The sequence below is a fragment of the Henckelia pumila genome, chromosome 4 (genome assembly GCF_033568475.1).
Source record: "Henckelia pumila isolate YLH828 chromosome 4, ASM3356847v2, whole genome shotgun sequence".
NCBI classification, from domain to species: Eukaryota; Viridiplantae; Streptophyta; class Magnoliopsida; order Lamiales; family Gesneriaceae; genus Henckelia; species Henckelia pumila.
This window is the reverse complement of record NC_133123.1, coordinates 108,094,960-108,107,491: the sequence shown is the minus strand read 5'-3', so window position 1 is coordinate 108,107,491 and position 12,532 is coordinate 108,094,960. Positions and strand designations below refer to the sequence as shown.

Here is a 12,532-nt window from a genome sequence, read left to right as displayed (position 1 = left end):
TTAATGTGTAAAAGTATAGTTTTGAAATTAAGAAAAAAACATAAAAAAGTGGTTATTATTTATTATTTTTTATTAATAGTATAGATATGGATATATACAAGATATAAACATAGATTAATTAAAAAAGAAACTCTCCCATTTTGCAACGTTTTGTCATTATCCAAAGTTCGAGGATGACTGTAAATATAGACATTTCAAGGACTAAACTAAAATTTTCCTATCATTGATTGTTCAACTAGGGTTTGCAAAAATTGCATATCGAGAAAAATGAAGTAGAAAATTAATTTGTCGAGTCTTCTCTCTGTCTGTATTTCGATGTATACATGTGTTCAGGTATTTTTTTCCCACGAGTGTTTTATGCATAGATTCGTGATTGTGTATGGCGTATACATGTGTGTGATTATGTTCTGGATCGATGGGTTTCAAAATTCGGCTCCACGGAGAATCAGAAAGGGAAAAAAAGGATCTGCAATTTCATGGGCAAATTAAAGGGTTCTTTTTGGAGTTTTGATTCGGTTCCACGGTTAATAAAAAATATAGATCTGCAATTTCATGGGCAAATTAAAGTGTTCTTTTTGGAAATTATGTAGTGATTCTATGAGATTTAGTAATTTTATCGAAGAAGGAGTCAATTCTTATATTTTTTACAACTCGGAGATTCCATCCGTAGTGAAAATCCTGTGTTTTTTTTTAATCTACTCCGTTTTTCTCTCTCGCGCTCTCGCTCTCTGTTTTTTTTTAAAATTTATTTTTTTGATTTGGAAGGTTTGGTTACTTTTCTGGTTTGACACAAATTTTAAAAAATGGTTCTCATGATTTTCTTGGAGCTAGAAATAATTCATTTAAAATTGTGTCATGCTATGATTTGTTTGGCAAAGATTTCATCTTATTTTTTTGTTTTTTTGATTTGGCAAAATGGAAAAAAGTTGTGCAAAAAATGAAAAAGAAAAATTGGACAATCTGATTTTAGTTTATGAAAGTTTGGCAAACGTTGAGTCGTTGTGATGTGTAATCTAGATGCATGTATGGATCCTCTTCGCCTTTTGACATGGTCTTCGTGCTTCAAATTTTTGTAGGTTCTTGAGTCAATATGGTTTGGCCAACTGTAAGTCTTTTTTATTCTTCATTTTGGTCTCTGATTGGCTTATATTTATATAAACACGAGGAAACTCGTATCTCTATGTCATTTGCATGATTTACAATACTTTTTTCCATTTATATCTGTGAGCTATCGTTTGCACGTTGTTGAGTGGAAATGAAAATTTTCAAAATTTTTTGAACGCTCAGTTGTGTCAGAATCATCGAATAGTTAATATATTTTGTCTTTTGCAAGTTTTTATTCGAAAACCGTTGCATCCACGTGGAACTTACGACTGTTACTACTTAAATGGGGAGCATGGTTTCTTTGGATTACTTGGACCAAACATTCCAAGTGTCCAACACCATAAAAAAAAGGCTATTTTCCACCTACTCGTAACGAATTTTAATCTGTTGAAGTTGTACTTTATGATTGATAGAGATTCGTGGCAAAATTAAAGATGTGATAGAAAAAATCATTGATGCCAGATTGCCAGTATGCATGTCTGGTATGAAGTCGAGTTTGGAAATGTTTTTAATTGGTTGAAAAAGGGCCATTTATTGATCTTTGTGATCACCAATAGCAAAATTAAACAACTGTTGATGGTAAGAAATAGTAGGCAACTTTACAGGTTTAATTGAGTTGTTTTTAATGTGTTAGGCATTAAGGGCATAGAATTACGTATGCATTGTCCAAAATTTTGGAATTTACTCATTTTCCTGCCATCAATTTTGCGGCAAATCACCTATTTTACCCAGTCTGCAACTTCTTTAACTGGGCTTGCCAAGTAAAACAGGAAACAGATCTGTCTAAAGGCCAAAAGCATGCATTTGTGGAATCTTATGAAGTTTGACTGCAGAGTCTCGATTCTTTACCCCCAGAATGCATTTATGGTGTTGAATTCAATCCCTGAAGGGCAAAAATTTCATTTATGATTTCTTTTATGAATTTTGATGCAACATTTTGATTCTTTACTGCCAGGTTTTGAGGTGGCAGTACATGTAACTATTTTCTGTTGTGCTCTAGAATCCTATTTTTATTTTCTTTGTGGAAAATGAACCTTACGCAGTCAATTATAAGAGACTTTGACTGATGGATTGCGGCTCTTGAAGTCCTTAAATGTATTGATATTTCTAGAGATACTGTTTACAGCAATTAAACCATCAGATGTTGGAAAGAATTGAACTTGCAGAGAATGGAAGTGCCAGATGTTATTTTTGTGCCTGATGTACCTTCCCCTTGTCATATGTGTTAACACTCACACTTGGTGAAGATTATTTTTGTCGGAAGTAAATTGAAGAATTATATTATTTTCAAGGACGTTTTTTTATGAACCATGAAGTAAACTAAGTCAAAAGTTACCGGTGGTGTCATTGATTATCATTTTTTTTTCTTTTATTAGTATGCTTTTGCAGTTGTAAAAGTTATGTACTCAATCGTACATGTGTCGATGTGATTATGCGTGAGTAATAAATTTTAGCCAATCGGATTTGGGCCCATTCTAGCTACTGTTCTATCGCCAAAACACCAATTTCTTCCGTTTGCTGAACACATTGTGGGATTACCTATTTGGAGATTTGTTGCACACATATCGTATATCTTCCTGTTCCCAAAGCTAGAGAGAGGCATACTTCATGTGATGTCTGGAGGATTGTGTTCGAAGTTCAAACCTTTTCCCATTCTGGTACGAGGAACGAGCATAGAAAACCATTTTCTGAATGAGCTCACACAATTATCGACATTTGGATGTTTTTTGGGACATGCTTATAAAATTTCCAAAGAAAGTTTATGTCGTATTCAAAATTATAAATTTGATTGCCTGCTACCTCTGATTACCTCAAGTTTAGTGACACCATCTGGAAGTTCGTGTAGTAGCATGTAATTAATAAATTTGATTACCTGCTTCGTCTGAGTACCTCAATTTCGTGGCACCATCTTTCCATTTAATTTTCGTAGTTCTCACTTTCTAATAGGCATCTTGAGCACTCATTAAACTGGCATTCGTTTTTTAGTAACCTTTTTCTTGCTTCTATGTTGACATTTTTTTTTCTCCAAGAAAGGACTTTATTTAGTATTGCCTATTTTATGCCGAACAAATGTGTATATTCTGTCTATCAATTTAATGTTCTATTTGATAAGAATTTCAAAGTCCGATTAGTTGACAACACTTGACAATATATTTTTTATTTAACTTATTGGGTTCTTTATGTACGATTGCCTCAATAACCTAGAACTGTCTTATTAGCTGCAACCTAAATAGTTGGCTGGGATGTGCTTCCTGCAGTACGATGCCCTGATAGAATACTACTTGACTTTTTCATTCTAATATTTATATAGGTATATGTTCAAGAAATTCCTTTGATTTGATTCACGTTAGGCATCAGAGTTCATTTGATTTTTTAAACAAAACCGATATTCTATGGGAACTATAAGTCAGAGTGTAAGAGATGTTTTCTATATTTCTGTTTTCATTCAGAGTTAGATTCACATCCTAAAAGTTTAGCTTCCTTGATAGTATCACTTGCTGTTTGCGTAAATCATTAACATATCATAATGCTTAGTTACCATGCCCTTCCTCCTGGAGGAATTATTTCTTTCGCGGCTCTTTTCTTTGATATTCAGCGTCTTCTCTTCATGAGAGAGTATGGAAAGGCCATAAATGCATTATCTCATCATTGCTTTGGTGTTATATAAATTCAAAGTTGTGTTTTTTTTTAACAAATCATAGCATTATTCTGTGTTTATCATAGTCTTGCCATTTCGTTTGTGTTGAGTAATTGATTTTAGCGTTGCACTGATATTCTTCTCGTGAATTTTATTGTGTTTCACTAACTGTTTATACATAAATCTTCAGCTGTGTTCTAAGAATACCCTGATGGGTTTGTTTCTTTGAAACAAGACCAAGGCTTTATTGTACGAACTTCTTGTTTGTGAACCTTCATCTGTTAACTGGTGGACAGTGATTGATCCAGTGGTTAGTAGAAACCAAAATGAAGTTCGTAAAGGTATTGGATAGTGGTCCGCGTGATATTGACTCAAAGAGAAAGCGGTCTGCTGGATGCGAAACCTATCTTATGGGGGCTACCAGCATGGTGTTGCCTCCGCAATCCACTCGCAGTTCTTCTGTCCACAAGCTTGGCAAGCGGAGAAAGCTGGATAGCCGTTGTGTTACTCCCTCTGGGAAACATTTTCTTAAGTGTTACTCTAGCTTCAAAAAAAGTGGGCTCCCCGACCGCCTGATGCATTATCACGACGGTGAATGGAATGATTTTCCCCAAGATATAGTTTCCTTTCTAAAGAAAGACCTTGTTAAGAAAACTGCAGTAGAGGTCGAGCTTGACGGTAATAAGATTTTGCTGGACTTTGTGCACATGATGCAGTTGGATTTGAATACAGGTTATCGGAAGCCTATTGCATGGATAGATGTTTCTGGAAATTGTTTTTTCCCTGAAATATTTGGTGATTATGACGAAGCACAAGGGTATCACTATGAATATGCTGAAGTTGAGAACCACCTTATGGCCATTGAACCTCATGGATGCAATGATATCAACTTGCACTTGGAGCTGGAGATAAAAGGACTGGGCTCTTTCAATCTGGATAATTTTAGTGGTGAGTCCTGTGCAAATTTTGAGCAAGTGCATGCCAACAAGAATTTTGCACCTAAAGGTTCTGATGATGAAATTGTTGATAGTTGTGCCCAACTTGATGATCAATATGATAAAATTCAACATGTGGAACCAGACATGGTTGTGGCAGCAAATCCTGTTGAGAGATCTTTGGATATTGGTGCTATAAAAGATCTGTTTTTCCAAGGCATCGATGTGTTTTCCAAAGCAATAGTAGTTGACATTCAGCATTGCACAGGTCCTGCAGTTGATGCACGCAATGAAATTTTTCAGAAACAGATTGAAATCACTGAAAGATACCGGGGGAATGCAAATGTCCTCTATGCTTGGCTTCCTTGTTCCAAAGGAATGGTGTCTAGTATACTGAAGTATGGAATTGGCTACTTCCAACGATCAAAAATTGAGCCCTTGTATGGATTTGGGGTTTATCTCATACCTGCTAATGGCAGTGATCTCAGGTATAGTTTTTCCACTTCTTTCTTTTACTATTGAGGAGATTTAATTTGTACTAATGTTTTGCCATCAATTATAATAAACGTAATTTGTGGGCATATTCTATGACAATTCATGACGAGGAATAAATTACGCATGATGCATACTTGATCATTCCAGACTGCGTTGTTGTAGATCAAGGCGGCCCCGAAACTCCGAGCCGGGTTGATGCCCGTGCCCGTGATTGGGCTGGTGGCTAGCACCACAACGAACACCGCGAATCCAATGGGCAGTGAGCCAAGACCTGCAGTTCAATTCAAGAAAACAAAAACATTAATGAGGACTGTTGGTATGAACCGGGTTGGAAATTTTGTGATCCGGTTTACTAATGGTTGGTCGGGTTGATGGAATAAAAGCCCACTTGGTTCAAAATTGGTCGGATACATTTCTATTTCACATGCAACATGATGGGAAAAAGTGAGACAGAAACGATAATATTAATGGGTAACATTAAGATGTCTCACATCAGTCTAGATAACTAAGTTCGATCTTGGGAATTATTCATATAGATTGTCCCCTTTAACTAGCTTTTAAAGTGAAGTTAGGTTCATGGTCTAAAAAATGAGTACATTGGATCCCCGCAACATATCAGCCCCATTGTTCAACTAATTATGTCATTTGGATCCTGAACTCGTGATGGTGTTGGGATCATTGATGGGGTTATTGTCCCACGTTCTCTTTTTGAAATCGGAACAATTTTCGTGTAGCTGAGTAATTTCTGGTGCTAAAGAAGGTTGTTGAATCATAAGCTAGCTGGTGAATTTGGTTATCTAATTTGGGTCCATGTGATTTTTGTTTTTTTTATTATTTTAATTAATGTGTAATGATCTATGTTTTTATTGGTCATAGCCATGGTTATACCCAAGTTTATAGACTCTTTCATTTTGTCTCATAGCATTGTTGTATTTCGGCTTGGCCCGAGTGTGATGGTTCTCTTATTTTAAAATCTTGTTATTAAGAATCTTTTCTATTTTGCAGTGCAAACTATTTTGATAGTGACGAAAATGATACTCGAAATATGGTACTTTGTCGTGTAATAATGGGAAACATGGAGCGTATCCATTTAGGTTCGGCTCAGTATCACCCAAGTGATGAACACTTTGACAGTGGAGTTGACAATCTTGAAGATCCGAAGCAATACATTATATGGAACATGAACATGCATTCTCATATCTTCCCAGAATCTGTCATAAGTTTCAAGGTGTTTTCTGATGGAGAAGGTGATTTTTACCTCCAAACGAAATTTTTATTCTTGTTACAAGGAGAAGTCTTCATTTTATTGGACATTTTATGTGACTTCATTACTTGTCTTATCTGTTTCCTTGTGCATATCTGAGAATACAAGTAGCTTGATATTTTCCTATTTTATGTGTCATTTCAATTTTGATGGTGTAAGAATTTTATTGGTACGAGAGAGTTGCTTCTATCTATAGTTATTAAAAGCGCGCCCCATTGCGCCTGGGTACTGAACCAGGTGCCTGTATTGCAACAGGCGCACCTGTGCAGAGTCGCACAGCAGGGGAGAAGCACAGAAGCGAGCGCTGCACTCCTGCTGTACGCAATTTAGATTTTTAATTAGAAAAAAACCCTAGTCCAACCAAGTTTTAAGCCCAATAACTAATGCCCACTTTTATTTAATAATAAAAAAGCCTGCAATCTGCATGCATGTTAACGGCGCAGCACTTTCTTCATCTCCCTCAATCTTTCTGGTTTCAATTCTAGTTTCATAACTTTCCGAATATCATGTTTAGCAGAGAAGACTAAGCACAAAACAACTTTTGTTTCCTGATTTCTTTTGATTCAAATCAGGTAACCGTAGAAGGCAGCTGACAGCCCTTTTCTTTTTCGTTTTTCCTTTTCCTCTTGGTTATTGCTTCCAGTTTTTTCAATTCATATCATCTCATTACCATTCTCCTCCGCCTTTTATCGCTTGTTCTTGCCAAAAAATGTCGACTTCTGAAACAGCAAACATTCAAAGAGATCCAGCATGGAATTATGCAACCTTAGTATACTTTTACTATGCACTGATGACTTACTATTGCGTTTTAGATGATTGAAGTTTGAACTATTCAAATTTTTCTTTAGTCACACACTTATGATTTATGCTAAGTTATATATTATCGAATGTTTTATTTCTATTTTTTGATATTTTTGTGAATTATATTTAATTTATGTAAAGTTATAGTATAAGTCACTTTATATATGAGGAATTATAAAATTTATGACTAATGTGCTTTACTTCGATAAAGCATGCGCTTCGCCTTGTACCTCAGGCTGCAGTGCACTCTAGCACTTTTGTGCGCCTTGCGCCCTAAATAACTATGCAGTTTCTATCAAGGAGTTTCTTTAGAATTATTAATCTTACCAACTTTTTTGTGTTTGATTGGTATATAGCTTTTTGAGATATTTAATAATTTATTAATTAATAATAATAATAATAATAATATCAAAAAGTCTGAGGGAATGTTTTTGCACCATCCCCCTTTTCCATGTGATTCATCTAAGAAATCGTGTCTCCTATAATGAATTTTATTGAGGAACGTCTCTTGCCTCCTATATGTTGGAAGGGATATGAGTCGTATGACTTGCTTGAGTTTGTCTCATTTGACAGCATTGCACAGTTATTAGTAATATAACCTTCAAATGACAAAACATTGGGAAGATGAACTATATTTATCATCTCTCGACTCTCTGAGTAGCTTTAGCTTTTGTCTGGTTATATTTGTGCAGGAACCCCGGTTGAGACAGAGAGTAGGATAGATGTTTCAGGGATCACTAATCGTGATGAAGAACCTCAGGCCAAGGTAATGTCCCGTTTTGTGTGCAGTTCCATTATGTTTTATTTTCCGCCTTTCTTTCTTTCTTGAGTGCTACTTTCATTCTTTCATTTGGTATGAAATCCCTATTGTCAGCTAGGAATCATGAGTTTTTTAAATTGAGAAAATAATTGAAGTTACGAAGAATGGAAGTATTTTTGTATCATTTTAAAATTGGACAAGGGTAAAATGGCCTTTGTCTGAAGTCTGGCTCTTCCATATAGTTATGTCCTACTGGCCTCACCTGCGTTCATTGGGAGTTGATTGCTTTTAGTATTGTTGGGTGGGTATAATTTATCTTTTCCAATGCAATTTTTTTAAAACGGTGATATACAGAACAATGATCATATGTCTGATCGTTGTTAACTTGATGGCATTTTGATATCACTTGATTTTGTTTTGTTTTGTTTTCAAAGTGTTCTTTTGCATTGCTTTGTCTCACTTGAGGTGGATTCTGGTCACTCTAGGGAAGCTTTGGTCATCCAGATGTAACATCACAGACACCTTCTATTAACCGTTCAACTTCTGCAAGAATTCCCAACAGCCCATGGATGCCATTTTCTATGCTGTTTGCTGCCATCTCAAATAAAATTCCTCCTAAAAATATGGAGCTTGTCAAGTTCAATTATGAGCTGTTTACGGTTTGTTTGTTGAAACTTTATTTTCTTGTTTCTAAACCGTCTACTAGATAAGTTTTGAAAGTCGTTGGTTGTCTTGTTTACATAATTCTTGGCAGAATAAGAAGATAAATAGGGATGAGTTTGTGAAGAAGTTAAGGTTGATTGTTGGTGATGCTTTGTTGAAGTCCTCAATACTTAATCTTCAGAGCAAGGTATGACCTGTTGGCTTATTCTTTACATCTATCAGAGCGCTTGTGTTGTTTGTGTATGGTTCGGTAAATTTTAAATCTAAGCTTGTAAACATAGTTATTAAAGGTTTAAGATTCACTAAAGCACATGGGTCCCTTCGAGCTTGGCACGAGGCAAGGTGCATTCATGCATGGGATTGTAGAATCTCAATGTGGGAAAAAATATTATTTCTTCGAATTTGTGTGCAGAACGTTGTGCATGCCACTGACCAATGGTGCACACTCGAATGTGTCATAGGCTGATACCCCTTGAGCATAGGCGTCTGCCTTTACAACTATGCTTGTATAATTGATAACTTACCTAAAGTGGATTTCTAATTACTGGGATTAAATCCAAATGTTCACATCATACTTCATTTCTTGCTGAAAAAGTTTGGAAGGTTTTGTCCTTAAACCTTTGATGCATCTGCTTGACCCCAGGCTGCATAAGCACTTCTCTTTTCATTATAAACTCCATTTGCTTTGCATCTGCGCTTCAATCTATCCTGATTATACATGCTCTTTGAATATTTAGATTACTAACCCTGCTTCAAACATGTGAAATATAATATGTTTCACACTATGTCGCTTCTCATAATTTTTACCTGTTGGAAAAAAAATTTTGTAATGAAATTTCACTCATCTTTCAATCTCGTACTGCCTTGATGCCTACAAAATGAGCATTTTAGAATTTAGTATGTACCGTACCAAACCACAGTGATGTACTGTGTCTTTTGGAATGCGTCTAATTAATTTCTCATTGGAGCGAATTCAATACCTCTTGTTATCCATGGCAATTCATAAACGAGGTTGGCATTGTAGATCAATTTGATTTCCGCTTCATGTCTCAAAGAGAAGAGTCTATGCACTGCCCATGTGGCGATCCAACTATGCTAGCACACATCCAACGATTGTTTTTTTTTTTTTTTTTTGCATTTAAGATGTTCTTGTGAACATCTGAAATGCAAAAAAAAAAAAAAAAAACGTTGGATGTGTGCTAGCATAGACTCTCCCGTCTCAAAGTATGTGTCAGATTTCAGGCTACATTATTTTCTGATTTTATCGATAATTGCAGCTATCACCCAAATCGAACACAGAAACGGTTGCTCCAGCCCAGGAGTCGAAGAATCAACAAAGCCTTTGACTCACTTATAGATGTTTGTGACAGCAACCAAATTTTCGGTGAAGGTACAGCCATATCCCCATCCCCGTCTTTAGGAAGCTGTGAATATCTGTGGATGTGTATTAAGTTTTACTTTATGGTTCGGCTTTCCCCAATATCCGTGTTTTCAAATTGCTGTACTCTTGTATTGATTGTAACTGGGATCTCTTTTGAGGCTAGCAACTGTTTTTCTTGGGACCTTTATTTGTTATGGATTGTCGTGAATTGTGATCCTCTGTTCAAATTCTTGCACATAGTGATTTCGTATCTAACTAAAATAATACACGACTACTGCCTACTGGACTCGGGGAAACATCAAGTCAATGCTATTTAAGTCATGATGTAATTATTGAAAATTTGTGGCTTAACAAAAAAAATATCGTGGTATATGTAAATATGTATAAAATATATTGTGGCAATCGTTTCTTACCGATAGCATAGATCAAAGTAATAGTAAGTAGAACATGATTTAAAAATAAAAGTAATAGTAAGTAGAAGATAGATTATAATTTTGGTCTGGGAGAACCTTTCGCCACTAAAGCAATTAGCACGTGTCCTATTTTTTGGTTCTTTGATTGGGATAGTTATAATTTTGGCTTCATGTATAGCGTTTCCCGAATCAAAATTGTATTGGTTCGTCATGTTTGCAACGTGATGAGATTTTAATCTCCAATATTATCTAATACATGTTTTACGTCTAATACATGTTTTACGTAAATATAGTCTTTTATAATGTAATAATCTCTATAATAATAATTTTTCAGCAATATTTGAGCTAAAGAGATATACCGATAGCTTCAAAGAAATTAATAAGCTAATACTTTTCTAGAAAACTTCTTATTATACGATCATATGGAATCATTAATATCGTAAATTAATCATTATCGGAGTTATAAAAATTATTATGCATATTATTTGCTAAAATATGCATGTATTGTTACTTTCGACTCTTTACTATACATACTTACATAATGTTTTATAATTATTTAATTTTGAAGACGTTTTAGATGAAAAGTCTTTTAAAAAAGAATTTTATTTATTTACGTAGGAATCATTTTAAAATGTAATTGCTTTTATACTATTAATAAACCTATAATATACGAGTTGTCTATTCATAGAATTAAGTTCATTATGATTCGATGTATGTATTTTGTTAATGTCAACGTACATATCTTTTTCTATATTATTAAGTTTAAGCACCCTATATCAATTGATTATGGTGTCATGATAAATTTTCACCTATTTATTCTTTTTATACCTCTCATCTGTCTCTCTCTCTCCCCCTCTCCCTCTCTCCTTCCTTCCCACTTCCCATTCCTTCCATCAACCTTCATCCTCCAAATTTCCTATCCACTATTTACAATATGTTTTTCTGAATTTATTTTTATTTTTGTTTTGTATTATTTGTAAATTAAAGATATAAATACTTTTAAATGTTTAATTTTCGTCATTTTCATGTTTTACACGATGACTAGTATATAATAAAACTTAAAAGCCCAATATACGTTCACGAAATGAACACCAATGTCCCAAGTAGTGATTTTGTAAGATTGATGATGATGGTTTGTTGAGATCTTGTAAAAAGCTTGAAAGAACATTGAGATATAATTATATTTAGGGATGGAACTATAAAATTCAATTAAGGAGATGAAGACTGGTCAAATAATAATAATAAAAAAGTTTAAGATGTCATCACAAATTCTCGGTGACACATGACGCTCAATCAAATCCAAAAATCCATAAAACAAATAATAACAACATGTCACGGGTAGGGCTGACATACCATACCGAAATACCGGAATTTTGGCATACCATACTGAAATTTTTTCGATATACATACATTTTTTCGGTATCTATACGGTATCAATATGGATTTTTTTCGTACCAAAGTTTCGGAATTTTACTATCGATATCGGTATGAATTTTTTTCATACGAATATTTATAGTTTCGGACACCCCTTGAGGCACAATACGGGTGAACTGTGATTTAGGAATGATGTAGGCAATTTGTTTGAATATCGTTTGAGCTTTTCAAGCCACCCACTGAATTATTTATCCCTAGTACCTTGTTTGAGCTTAATTGAAAAACGAGTGGCATGCGTGTAAACGTGTGGTAAACCCCCATTCGGCATTGTTTCAAGGTCGTACAACTACTCCTATAGTCTAAACACTATTTCCTACCTTTAAGGGAGTAAGTTGAATGTCAAAATTATTTTTACGCTCCTACTTTGTATTGTGAATATGGAATGGTGTGATGATAAAAAAAATGGGTAGTAGCGAAAGGGGATAGAAAAAAGAAAAAAAAATGAAAAAGAAAGTTGTGCAAAAAGAAAAAAAAACATTAGTTGGCGAAAAGCAATAGAAGAAAAATAGAGATCAATGAGGTGAAAAGAAGAGTGAAATCAGAATAAAAATGAGTGGACTTTACAAAAAGAGAATAATTTACTCCCTCTTTGAATTTCTTTTCCTTCATTGTAGCCATGAGCCAAGCCTAACATTATAAGCTGA

The 12,532-nt window shown here is 34.7% G+C and overlaps 1 protein-coding gene across 4 annotated transcripts; it reads left to right on the top strand.

Annotated features, from left to right (window-relative positions):
• Window positions 1-202: 202 nt before the first annotated feature.
• On the top strand, window positions 203-10,228 carry LOC140866759 (probable inactive poly [ADP-ribose] polymerase SRO1). 4 transcript variants are annotated; one of them, XM_073271797.1, is made up of 9 exons: window positions 213-333; window positions 1,077-1,105; window positions 2,481-2,762; window positions 3,933-5,165; window positions 6,178-6,419; window positions 7,930-8,003; window positions 8,483-8,656; window positions 8,752-8,847; window positions 9,938-10,228. In XM_073271797.1, exons 4-9 carry the CDS (start codon window positions 4,069-4,071, stop codon window positions 10,004-10,006), a joined length of 1,752 nt encoding a protein of 583 aa, XP_073127898.1. In that variant the 5' UTR covers window positions 213-333; window positions 1,077-1,105; window positions 2,481-2,762; window positions 3,933-4,068; the 3' UTR covers window positions 10,007-10,228. The 4 variants fall into 4 exon arrangements, with proteins under 4 accessions (XP_073127897.1, XP_073127898.1, XP_073127899.1 ...); XM_073271798.1 differs by having other exon boundaries at window positions 214-333; window positions 2,584-2,762; XM_073271796.1 differs by lacking the exon at window positions 2,481-2,762 and having other exon boundaries at window positions 203-333.
• The last annotated feature ends 2,304 nt before the right edge of the window (window positions 10,229-12,532 follow it).

What these genes read in the sequence shown, in the direction of transcription:
- LOC140866759 (XM_073271796.1), top strand. Translation starts at nt 4,069, where the DNA reads ATGAAGTTCGTAAAGGTATTGGATAGTGGTCCGCGTGATATTGACTCA. An exon ending in GGTGTTTTCTGATGGAGAAG is followed by an intron (nt 6,420 to 7,929) that starts GTGATTTTTACC and finishes ATATTTGTGCAG; the next exon opens with GAACCCCGGTTGAGACAGAG. An exon ending in TACTTAATCTTCAGAGCAAG is followed by an intron (nt 8,848 to 9,937) that starts GTATGACCTGTT and finishes CGATAATTGCAG; the next exon opens with CTATCACCCAAATCGAACAC.